Raw genomic sequence first — 13,072 nt, 5'->3', positions numbered from 1 at the left:
GGAGACTTCAATCTAAGATTCTCACTGCTTCAGATAATCAATACCGAAACATGGCATCTCGTTGGTATAGTTTCAATTTGCAAATGTTCATATATAAAAATCAATACTGAACAAGGTGTCTAACAGAAATGAGGCACATACAGTACATGTCTTCCTTAAAGCAAAGGTGTCAAGTTAAAAGCATACCCAACATATCATCTCTATCAAGATGGTAACACAAAATGATACCTGTAGCAGCCATTAAGGTAATTCTCTTTTCTTCTTCACTTGGATTTAATGAAAAATTAGAAAATGTATCGAAATGACTAAAAAATATGCTGGACCAAACAAAAATGGCATTGCTGCTTCAACACTGCAACCCATGATATTAAATGTAAACATAGTTTTTTTTTTAAAAATTGTTGAAATGAAACCTTTGAAATCTCTCTGATGCTGGATATTTTTTTTAGCGGTGATTTCATTTTCTATGGTTTTCTAAAAACATATTGGGGGCTGAGGGACAGAACCCCAGATCAGGGCCATCATATGGTCTCAGAAGGCGCTCCCGTGATGTCGCTGGGACAATAAAAAGGGAGGTCACCCGCTTCTCAAGTATAGTTAATGTGTAACCCTTAGGGGTTTGCACCTTGAAATGTTGAAGAAATCAAGTCAACTTTTTCATGCAGTATTCAGGCTGGGACGACATGACGTTGCTAGGAGAACAGGTGGGCATTGCCGTTGCCTCTCTCAGGGGAAGTTCCCATAATATCAGAAGCATCCCCAAAAACGTGGCTTTGTGATGCAATACAGATAACAGAATTGTCTCTGAGCTCTTAACCACAGTTAAGTTGGTGAACGGAACAGACAATATATTGGGGACATTCCTGTAATGTGAGAAATGTTTGTTCTGAGCATTGAGTGGTAAACCTCAAAAGGGTGGCAGTCACAAAAAGGAAATAGCGAGGTAGCCCGGCAGGATAATATAAAGAATGTTTTTTCCCACAATAACACCTACCTTAAGCCACATGTTCGACCTCTCTGACAGCACAGATAGACCCCCTCATCCTGTTAAGCATTATTATAACGACTATCGTCCAAAAAAAACCTTCCTCAATCTAGGAATCTAGCTCTTTTCTTTGTCATCCAATCCTTTCCTTAATACCCGGCAGTGTGAATGTCAATGAAATTGCTCTGTTGAGCCCTAGTAAAAATAGCCAATGATCTTAAAATTGCTGGAGCAATTCTCACTTATTTTACTGATCCACTATGTTGCCTGGATATAGAACACACACTCTCTCTCTCTCTTGGTCAATGTGACACAACCTATTCATGGTCATGGTCCATATCCTATTCATCTATCCCCTTCTTTAGTGCTTTATTTGCAGGAACTTCCTCATCTGCTCTTGGTTCTGGAGCCTCTAGGGATTCGGGATTCAAGGACATCTGCTGTTCTCCCTCTGTACAGTACAGTATCTCCTCTCTAGGCAACCAAGTCAAGGCTCAAAGCAAGAATAACCTCAAACCCCACCAACTCCTTCCCAACAAAATACTAGGTATTTCTACTGATTCCCTTTTTTTACATGGTAAGTTCATTAGAGCAGGTAACTCTTTTTCCTATTGTATTAAAAAGAAAATTAAAAATCATGACTGTATTTTACACTAATTGTACTGCACTGCAGAGTAGAGATGGTCGAATACGCCCAAATCGGTGTCCCGGAATTTCTTGCATTATACCCTCAAAATCCATTTTGCGGTGTAAAATCCACAGACAGATTTGGTCGGTTTTCAGCCAAATCCGCCATTAGATACAATCCGTGGATTCAGCAATTCGTCGGATGGCTGAATACGCGGATTGGATTCAACAAATCCGTCAATGGATTGTGGAATCTGCATGGTGTCTTGATAACAATAGAAAAAAAATCTGCAAAATGCGAATCGCCCTTTTTGCGATTGATCCGCGGGCCAAAGGAACCGGACGATCCGCTGCAGATCCAAATACGCCCCAAAATGTGCCCATCTCTACTGCAGAGTATGTCGTGCATAAGAAACAAATCATGACAATAATAATACAGCTCCACCCCCTTATAACGCTGTGCTTGGGGTCCATAGAATCACATCGCGATATAAGCGGATCGCGTTAGAAATAATGTACATTTTTATGCATTGTCCAATAAAGTATTTAAGATGACAATAATCGTGTTGTAAAGTATTCATAAATACAAAAATTGGGAGCCACGCTTGCATCGCGTTATAAGCGGCTTCGCGTTGTAACGGATCGTGTTATAACGGGGTTGAGCTGTAATAATCATATTATAGATGTATACAGAATAAATGAGCATGGTGCACAATATGCTATTTTGAATTTATAGCATGTAGTCTATGAATAAGAACAATATAATAATAAATCCACATTTTTTCCATTTTATTCCCGGGGATAGCTTAGTTAAAACTATAGGGCTTTACCACATATGGTAAACTTGAAAACGAGAGGTAACTCTCAATATAGTGTATTACTTCCTGGTAAAACATTCTTATAAATATGGGAATGGCCTTTTAAGACATCAAAATACTACATTCTATCTGCCTGAACCACACTACACACACATGCAAACCTGAACCATGAATAGCCCACTCCGTAAAGGAATGTGGCATTGTACACTTACTCAGTGGGTGTTTTTGAGAACATCTTTACATATAACAGAATCCATTATTCAGGCTAACATTTGCACAGCAAAAGAGCAGTACAAACACTCATTGTGAAGCAAGGGATATAGTGAGCAAACATTAGCTATCATAATGGAGTGACAGCTACTAATATTAGGGTCAAATCTCCTTCAGTTGAAGAAAAAAAAACCAGCGGCACTCCAGAGGACTATTTCAAAAGTGAAAAATCATTTATTGGACAGAACTGACATTTCGTTCAGCAACTTGGTCCTTTGACAAATACATGATTTTTCACTTTTGAAATAGTCCCCTAGAGTGCCCCTGTTTTTTTCTTCTTCAACTGAAGAAGATTTGACTCTAATATTGATAGCGCCCTTGCTGGTGATGGGCGTGCACCCAAGATATTTGTGCAGGAGTCCAGTAAATACATCTTTTTTCTCCAATAGCTACTAATATATTAAACAAAGCGACCTCAATGCAGTATCACTATCTAGGGGCCGACGTCTTTAAACCTTCTAATAACTTTTGAGAGCAATTTCTTAAAAACAGAGAAATAATAATGACTGTCAATTATAATTTGGGAAATGTTTAGCTTTAGAATACATATTAAGGAAATAACTTTTGTAAATGAAAGAAGAAAAAAAGAGCACACTTTCACATGTTCCCAAAGGAATATACTAAACTCCCAAAGAAGAAATGGTTTCAGATACGCAAGATATTCAAAAGGTGGTATTTGGGTGCTCAAGTAACAGGATCAAGATTGATCAAATCTTCAGTGTAATCTCAGAAAGATGAACAAATAAGCAGAGAACTCCATAGAGAAGTGGGTGACTTGAGTATTGAAAATATACACAATTCTTGTACACAGTGAGAATTCTTGAGATTGTCTTGGTGAATGAGACAGGTGTCCCCTGATGGCCCAAGGTGAGTGAACATGGATCCACACTCCTCTAACCCTCATTGGGGATGTTTTCCGGCATATCTTCAACAAGAGATTGTTTACTCACAGTTTCCTTCCTGAAACCTTCTGTTTCCTCACCCACTTCAGGAGTCTCTGTTGAGGCATGGCAGCCGCTACTGGCAGGATCCAGGTATAGAAAAAAACGAAAGGAGCAGCGCACAGACCCTGACTCCCTTTGGCTGTGCGCTGCTCCTGTTGTTTTTTCTATACTCGGATACGCAAGCGTAAGGCTGGAGAAAGGGCCTTAGTTTCAGTTGCTTCCCATTCAGCCTGCCCACAATTCCATTTTTAGACACCAATATGGAGAGATTCAATATAGGGATGTCTCTTTAATTGGGCTAGAAAAGGCAGGAGGATGGGCATCACAAAATCCATATGGTCATGGTCTCTCTTAGGTTCACTTTATATTACATTTTCTCTATGCTGTAGACCAGGGGTGCTCAACTCCAGTCTCAATAATCCCCCAACAGGTCAGGTTTAAAGGCTATCCCTGCTTCAGCACAGATTTGAGCACACTGAGCCACCTGTGCTGAAGCAGGGACTGATTGAACCACCTGTGCTAAAGCTGGGATATCCTTAAAACCTGACCTGTTGGGGGTCTTGAGGACTGGAGTTGAGCACCACTGTTGTAAACTAGAAGACCTTACGGACCATATTTACTAAGAGGTGCTAAGCAATAAGGCACTCTACAGACCATTTAAATGAAAGAGTTGTTACATGACTCGGGGTTTATCACCATTTAGTAAATGTGGCCCATTGAGTTTGTTTTCTATTTATGAAACAACACTGAAGTATATATATATTTAAAAAAATATATATATATATTTATACACACACACACACTATCTAAATGTGCACGTGTATTTGCACTTACATTCACACACATGAATTTTTATTTGACATAATGTTGCAGGTAAACCAGTGTATGATTCACGTATATTCATTCAATATATTTTTACACATTTGGTACAATCCATATAATGTTAATAAACAGAGAAATACTGTACCTGACTTCCATTGGGTTGAATTGTTTTTAGTTGTGGCTCTGGAACTGCAGTACTAGAAATGGTTGAGTAAGTATATGTCACCTGGGGAATCAAGATAGTCCGCTTATTGGTAGTTAGGGCTCTTAAACACTGTACATTGTTCTGATCGGTAATGGCAACAATTGTAGGTAATTGGGCAGTGACTGTGGGAATAGCAATATTTATTGGATTGGCACTTGGGTTTAAAATTAGAGCGGATTCTGATATTGTGACACTGTCCACTTGGATTGGCTCTTTTTTTACACAAGACAAGTTCAAGGGTTCTTCTTGAACAGAATAAACACTGCTCTGGTAAACACTAGTTACGGTAGGTCGCTCCAACAAGTTTCCTTGTGGCTTTGGTAATGATAAATCAAGAGGTTCTACTTGCAGGTCTTCTTGTACACCATCAGTGAACATAACCCCTTCGGAGTCGTTTAGTGAAGAAAGGTTTAGTGGTGAGGGTGTAGGCGTGCCACTTCTTGAACCATTGATTGGTAATGGCTCCAATGGCTCATTTTTGGGAGGGTTCTGTAAATCACTTGTGTCATTCTGAATTTTATTTTCATTGTTGGATTCAATACTATTTTCTGCTGAAATGCCATTTTGTCCAGGTTCTGGAGAAGCTGACCTAGAAGACTGCACAGGAATTTCTCCGCTCTGCATTTTTTCAAACCATTTTTTTACCACATCTAGTGGTAGATTTACTGAATCGGCAATTTTTGATATTTCTTCACCACTTGGCTGTGCATTCAAAGCATAGTAGGCCTTTAGAAGGGATAAAAGGTTTTTTAAAGGTGGTTGGCTAGGAGTAAGATTTCCTTCTGCTGTATCCGAAGAGGACGGCTCCGATTTAATAGTTTCTGTTTTACTATTTTCAGGAAGTTGAAGGCCCTTTTTCTGATCATAGTGCTTGAGTTCTTGAAGTGCATTAATGTCGCCTGGGGGATCATCACAAAGCATGCAAGTGCTTTCTTCAGTAAACTTGGTCTCTTTTTCCGTTTTGATAGTGAGATCTTCTGGTAACTTTTCAGCTTTGAAAATGTTTGCAGAGGCAGGTGCTTCTTTTTTTAAATTTTGTGGAACAACTTGAAGTTGACTTGGCTGCTCTAAACTGTAATTGATGATTATTTTGGTTGTACCATCTTGATCAACCAAGGGAAGACTAAAAGCTGAAATAACGGAATGACCCGCTTGCTGCATTGTTCCTTGTTCTTTGGATGTAAGATGAGCATGATTGTTTTCCAACACTTGTCGTATTACATTTCCATCGACTGCCACCTTTAGAACATTTTGAATGTCACTAAGGTTAATGCTTATTGGTGATACCAGACCCATAGTTGGTAGAACAACGGCTTGTACCATACCCTGAGAACTGGTCGCCTGCAATGGACCACTGCTAAATACCCCATTTTGCAAAGAGGTTGAACAGTTGATTCCTGACGCAACCACTATGGGCTTAATTTCATAATCCACAGGTTCTGTTTTAATTTGGTTAACTGGAAGTTGCTCCTGTAAAGGCTTGTTTTCGATCTTTTGACGAATCTGTGGTCGAGCTGGGCTGCCTGGGGAAGCAGAGAGGGATGGGGAAGAACACTGGGACGTCTTCAACCCAGAACGTGCCCGTCCATTCACTGGAATTACGCCGATACATTTCTTACTGCTTATGTGAGAACTATATGAACCAGAATGGGAAAACCGCTTCTTGCAATTTGGGCATTCATATGGCTTCTCTCCTTTAAAAGAAAAATAAATGTATCTGTGAAAATAAGGTTCCTTTAATTATTTCTATAAGTGATTCTCAGCATGCATGTGATGACTGAGGCCCAGAACCACAAAAGGGTGTTAAACTTTAGCACGTCTTTACTCCCAGTCCTGTGAATGCTCAAGCTCAGCACCCTTTTGTGGTTCTGGGCCTTTATGACAAAAGGCATAAAACTGGGTATCTTTAACCTGCTGACATCCATGACATGGTTCCATTTTTTTTTTTCTTCAATTTATTTAAAACCATTAGCAAAATTATTTTTTAAACACAGAACACATTCCTGATCACTAACAACAATTTGCAGGTATCTAGGCAGTAATGGTAGGTACTGAAATATCTATTGGATTGGGACTGGGTTTTTAAATGGTTTAGGCCCTTATGTCATGAGCAGATTTTCTGGAAAGTATTCTTGATGAGAGGGAGGAAATATTAAGTATTGAATAATGTCCTATCGGTTTTATGCTGATAATGTTACAGGTGTACATTGTTTTACTGTGAATGTTGAGGAAAACAAATCATCATCTAGATATGGGAAACATAAATAATAAACTAACTTGCACACGATTGAATGCACTCATCCTAACCATCATTTATTTGAACAAATCTAAACATTGCTTAAGAGAAATTCTTCCTTACCCTGTAAAAAACAAATGTCTTCCTTTTTTGCAGGTGTATCCATCCCAGTTTATCCCCCATTTGGCCTTCCCTGCGTCTTAACACTCAACATACAGTATAGTAGAGTGACGAATCACACAAAAGAAAAAACCTCCCAAGTGTAAGACTGCAATGGGAACAAGTATAGTGCTACAGATTTGTATATTCTCTTATGGACTTACTTAAGAATATTATATTTTCTCACATTGCACAGCTGGAGTCAAATATCTTCTAGCCACAGGCTATTTTCAAAAGTACTTACCGCTGTGAATTCGTAAGTGTTCCTTTAGATGGTGTTTGTATTTAAAAGCTTTTCCACATTCAGTGCATTTGAATTTACGGTTACCTCCAGACTGTGTTACATGTCTCTGTAAGATAAAACTTCACTTAACAAAGATATCAATATTGGATAAGACACGTCGATTTGATTATTGTAGCATTGGATTATTTGTTCTCATGGTGCCAAGAGAAAATCTGAATCTTTTGTAAGATATTTTAGCTTATAATCTCGGTGCATATAGAAACAGAAGCCTGATCACTTAGAGATGATTGGTACTTATAGTCAAAGTGGGATCTGACCAAAATTAATAAAAAAAAAAAAAAAAATTCTTCTTGCATTTTTCTAATTGCAAAAAATACATATAAAAGTCACTTCCCTGCTGCATGGTTTGCACTACAAGACGAGGACTCGCATGTATCTCCCAATACCAGGCACTATTAGAATTATTGGCAGTATGTCCTTTCCATGTGCTCAGTGGACCCGAATAAAACCCTATATTCAGAACCACTGCAGTACTTTACATTTAAAAGCAAAGCATGGAGAACTGGAACAAAGTCTTTCAAATATACCTGGGTTGTGAAAAAGATTGCTTGAGAATGTGAATGAATATAACATTATGTTCAGAAAAACATAAGTCCGGAAATGTGTCTGATCTGCAAATGAACTTGAACATGAGATAAGAACAAAGGGAATGTGTCAATGTTAGATATGAATACGAGGTAGCGGGAAGTTATTTTGGCGAGTACTGGATTGTGGTTTTAGCATTTCATTTTTTTTAATCCAAAATTCTTTAATGTATCTAAATACTGTACCTTAATTCGATTTTACAAATCCTATGTTAATGAGTATAGGAAAGAGAACAAATTATTAACATTGTTTTCCTCAGATTGGTACAATATATGGTCTGTCACGTTTCATTTGTTGTTGGAATCTCTCCTTATTAGCTGCAGAAGGTCACATGGACAGCCTAGCCTTTATCTACACATGTCCACGAGACAATATATATTGCAATTATGATAGGTTAAAAGTTCTAGTAGCCATATTGGTCCTGAAGGAAGGTGGTTGTAGGTTGTGAAACATTAGGGTTCTTCATAGATGAAATTATAGTGTGCAGCGCTTCGGAAACCTCAAAGGTTTCTTGTTAACGAGCTCTGTACACAGGTTTCTTCTTCATGTGTGCTGTGTACTGTATGCGTGAAGAAACCTACTGTATGAGGTTTTCAAAGCACTGTATTTATCTATGAATAAAAGTAATGTGTATCACAACCTACAATGAATCAACCAAGATGGGTGAATGAAAAAAGGTCATTTAACTCGTGATGTTACCTCATTGTGTGACTTTCATGCCTTCACTGCACACAGACAGGTTTCAGAAATAAGACCTGGTCATGAGACATACAGTATGCCTTACATTCCTTTCATCATCAGTTCATAAAAACAGAATCAATTCTTCAACACTGCCCTCAGCCCAACACGTCTACAATGCAATGTATTTAGGTTTCGTGAATATATTTCATAGACTACAAGGTTGTGAGCAGGTACTTAAAGCAGCAGTGCTCCAAAAACAGCGTCTCTCTTTTTCAGAGGGAATTAGATCCAAGGTTCCTCCAGGTGCTGAATGTTCGTCATCTCTATATAGAAAGATGAATGGGCAGCTGTCAGCAGGGCCAATCAGTAGCAGCCACATCATCACCATTACGGATGGGTTTGCCGACAGCTGCTTGTCTGTGTTCATCTCCAGAAACCAGGCCGTCACATCTACTTAGGCCCATGTATAACCCATCAAGCTACGTTACTTACTTGATCTTTTCCCGATTTGTGAGATGTCATATGGCGATCAAGCTGGGTTCTATACGCAAATGTGTAACTGCACATGGAGCAACTAAAGTTGTCTTCGTTTTTTTCATGGCGATACTTAATGTGTTCTTTCAGAGACGTGAAGCGTTTGTATCCTCGATCACAATACGGGCAAGTAAGGAGCTGGGAGAACGCATCGGGAGTCCCTGCAGAAGAGAGCAAGACTGTGAACACCAAATGACGTCGATATAAAATTGTAAATGTAAAGTAGAATATATCTTACGTGAAAAATACCGTATATGGAACATGTGTGATTTTTGGAAATGTTTAATAAATGAAACCTGTAGAAAGAGTTGCCTTGTAGATCATCTTGAAGGCAGCAGTCTAACAATACTGAAACTATTTGTGATGATGATATATACTTTGATTAATTTGGTCCTATTTTAAAAGCACAATGTAATTTTTAATATACAAGCACTTAACTATTTATTATTAATGCTTGACTCGGATAATTACATGTCGAAGATTAGGTGTAGTGTAATGTGTATTTTTATGTTATGGTTTTCGGTATGTAGTTTGGTAGTCTATTCAATATCTCTCCCATCCTTCCTATTATTTTATTGGGTGTTTTTTTAGCGACATTTTTTTAAATAAAAGTTTATTTTATCCCATGAGGAGGGATGAGGTATTTAAAGGTATTGTAGCAGTTGCACTGGAGACCCTGATGAAGTGCTACACAAAAGTTGGGAGACGCCATATCTGTGTAACCAGTTGAATCCGTCACTATTACGTCCCCCCTCACCACGCAGCCAAACCCTCAAGTGCTGGTAGTGTCTGGAAAGCACATCCAGATTTGCTATACAATGGAGCAGGGGTTGGAAATTCCAGTCCTCAAGGGCCACCAACAGGTTAGGTGATTCTTGGGAGTTCGAGGTCTTTGGACACATCATATTTTTTGTATTTTGTTTGATTTTTTTGCAAAGCTCCAAGGTGTTGGCAAACTATGTTTGATTACATTTCAAAGCACTATTTTGGGGCATAGATAACATATGAATGTAAAATAATTACCATTTTCATCATGACCACTAGCCTCTGGCGTGCCTTGCCTCTGGTCATCCTCTGGTGCTTCAGGGTATATTACAGCGGTATCTCCTTGCTGAAGGAATTCTTCAACATTAGGATCATGGTTTTGTTCATTCTCTGCATCCGAATCACATTCTTCCTCTTTAACTACAAATAGTACAAAACACATTCCATAATACATTAGTGTTGTTGCTTGTACAGAAATTGTCAATGGAATATTTGTGATTTAGATATGTCCGTGGCCAACGTGTATCTGGACTTTGTAAGTAACGGAATGTTTGTGGTCAGCAACATTTCCTTTAAATAAAACAATGTAAGAATTTGAAAACACCAAGGAGACTTGTGATCAGGATTTTTAGAGAAGGTGAAAATATTCCCTACAAGCATGATGTGGGATTTGAAGATGTGCCCTGGATCTCTTGGACTGACCTCCCATCAGTGTTCAATCGAAGTTACAGTACTCTCAAACTCAGAATTGAAACCCTACCCTCTCAAAATCTTGAAACAGAATGAATACACAATTATTCTACCCGTCTCTCAAATGCACGTATCTTATTTGTTTATATCTCTATCAACAGAGGGTGAGCACTAGTCAGAGAATACCTTATAAACATTGTGCGAGTAGTGGATTGCTCTATATATATCTATATATATATACATATATCCACTACTCGCACAATCTTTATAAGGTATTCTATCACTGGTGCTCACCCTCCGTTGATCCCAGAGTCCCAATACTGGATACAAAAGATACCCGTAATCTAGGTGGATAGGTAACCGGGTGTTGGGTCTGAGGAAAGGGCTTTGTGCCCTGAAACGTCACCATGATCGTACCTGCTTTGCAAATGGGTTAAAACAGAGTAAGCATTATACTGTATATCACTCATTCCTGTGTGCTCCCTTCAAAAACTGCTGTGACTACTATCCTATGTGTTGTGCAAAGAGATCCCCAATTCCCTTTTATATGAATGTGTCAGTGTCTCCCTCCATATTTCAAGGTTATCTGCATGCTTGTGTTACAAACATATGCTTACATTTTGCCGTGCTAAAAAATAAATAAAATGATTATAATGATAAAAAAAAAGGTTTCCCATGACTGATGTTTCACCTCCAGTTATTACGCAAAATTCAAGGGAACAGAACAATGGAACATACATGATGCAATTGGAAACTGCGCAAGGTTCTTAAACACCCCAATTTATGTTAAATTGATACATAATAAAATAATCACCTGTACATGCAATTTCATCCACTTCAGCTTCAGGCCCCAGGATTTCATTCCCGTCTTCCCCTTCTGTTAAAGTTAAGGACAATTATCAGTGTAATCAATACCAATCACAGTGGCATTTAATAAGAAGCTATTGATAAGGTAGGGGACAATATGCACAGTAAGAGACACTGTATGGTTTGATATGCATGTGACCTTATTCCCTTATACCACACAAATATACATACACCAGCGGCAACAAATCAAACAAATAAACTGATATTAAGTACAGGAGGGCCCCGGGTATATGGCGGGTTCCGTTCCAGGGGCCCGCCCTTAGTGAAAATCGCCGGAAAGCGGATCCGGCGATTTTCAGTTATTTTGCATGCGCAAATCGGCATTTTTGCCGTTCTGCGCATGCGCGACTATGGTCTGCGCGCGCAAATTACGGTCTGCGCATGCGCACCGGGCGCAACTGCCTGTTCTGCGCATGCGCGACTGAGGATCCAAGATGGCGGCCACCTTCTCGGTGTCGCCGTATCGCCGAAAAGCGGGGCCCTGCTGTACTAACAAAATGCATCAAACCATGTAAATGCATAAAACACATCTTCCAGGTAACCTATCATTTAAAACATGCAGAATAAAATATTTCATCCAATATGACAAAAATACACAGTAAAATACTTATATATAGTATTCTCTTGAAAAGGGGTAATTTAGTTTAACCCTTTGGCCAAAGCATTGTAAGCCTGTGAGCCACGACAAGGCAGACCCAGTTCATGTCGTGGCTCACAGGCTTACAATGTCGTGGCTTACAATGCTTTGGTCAAAGGGTTAAACTAAATGACCCTTTTTCAAGAGAATATACAAGTATTTTACTGTGTATTTTTGTCATATTGGACGTAACATTGGGCTTCTCTATTGCTTGTTGTATACATTTGCCACGCTCAATAGCACTCCATTTTGACACTTATATACATATATATTTTGAGGGGGCTCAAAAAGACCTTGCTGGGGTTCTGTGTGTTTGTTAGAATAAAATATTTCCCAGAATAAGATTGCTGTATCTACATTACCATGAAAAGATTGTAGTGCAACACAGCTCTTGGCTACACAACACACCAAAAGATGCAACGGGTCTCTATGTGGGGATTTAGATTGCATTCAAGAGTGGTTTAACATTGCAATCTTCACATTAGTACAAGTTTATGAATGAACATGGTTAATAGAATCGTAACTAAAACAAAAACAAAGAACGGATGTCATGTTGTATTAATTTCACAAGAACACAATTTCTGTGAAAACATTTCCGCAGAAATGAGAAGATACTTTTGCTTTCCTCCGTTCGCAGTAATTGTAAACGTAGTACAGCCCCACTCTGCATGGGCTTCTTGTGGTTTCATCTTAGATCTGTACATCCCAATCAGGTGTAACTGAAATAACTCCTGAAACACCTGCTACAGCCAGAAGTGTGGGAACGGAAGATCGTTAATCTGATAAACACAGTTATTGTGAGACTAACATCACTTATTATTTTGGGCTTCTTGATTACCTCCTTCCCAAAAGATTCCCAATTATTTATTATTTCATTTTTTTGTCAATGATTGACTTGTTTATTTCAAAGAAAAGAAGCCAGGCACAATAATTACAGATGCAC

The 13,072-nt window shown here is 38.8% G+C and overlaps 1 protein-coding gene across 4 annotated transcripts in view; it reads right to left on the bottom strand.

Moving 5' to 3' along the window:
• The window catches only part of ZEB1 (zinc finger E-box binding homeobox 1), a 119,108-nt gene that overhangs the window by 19,274 nt on the left and 86,762 nt on the right, over positions 1 to 13,072 (bottom strand). For all 4 annotated transcript variants that reach the window (XM_075587709.1, XM_075587707.1, XM_075587708.1 and 1 more), the window contains 5 exons: positions 11,440 to 11,502; positions 10,194 to 10,355; positions 9,129 to 9,331; positions 7,311 to 7,416; positions 4,612 to 6,365 (listed from right to left, as the gene is read on the bottom strand). In XM_075587709.1, the coding sequence (XP_075443824.1) occupies positions 4,612 to 6,365; positions 7,311 to 7,416; positions 9,129 to 9,331; positions 10,194 to 10,355; positions 11,440 to 11,502 (2,288 nt within the window). The remainder of the gene's footprint in view (positions 1 to 4,611; positions 6,366 to 7,310; positions 7,417 to 9,128; positions 9,332 to 10,193; positions 10,356 to 11,439; positions 11,503 to 13,072) is intronic.

The sequence above is a fragment of the Ascaphus truei genome, chromosome 2, assembly GCF_040206685.1.
Source record: "Ascaphus truei isolate aAscTru1 chromosome 2, aAscTru1.hap1, whole genome shotgun sequence".
Taxonomy (NCBI): domain Eukaryota; kingdom Metazoa; phylum Chordata; class Amphibia; order Anura; family Ascaphidae; genus Ascaphus; species Ascaphus truei.
This window is presented reverse-complemented; position numbering and strand designations above follow the sequence as displayed.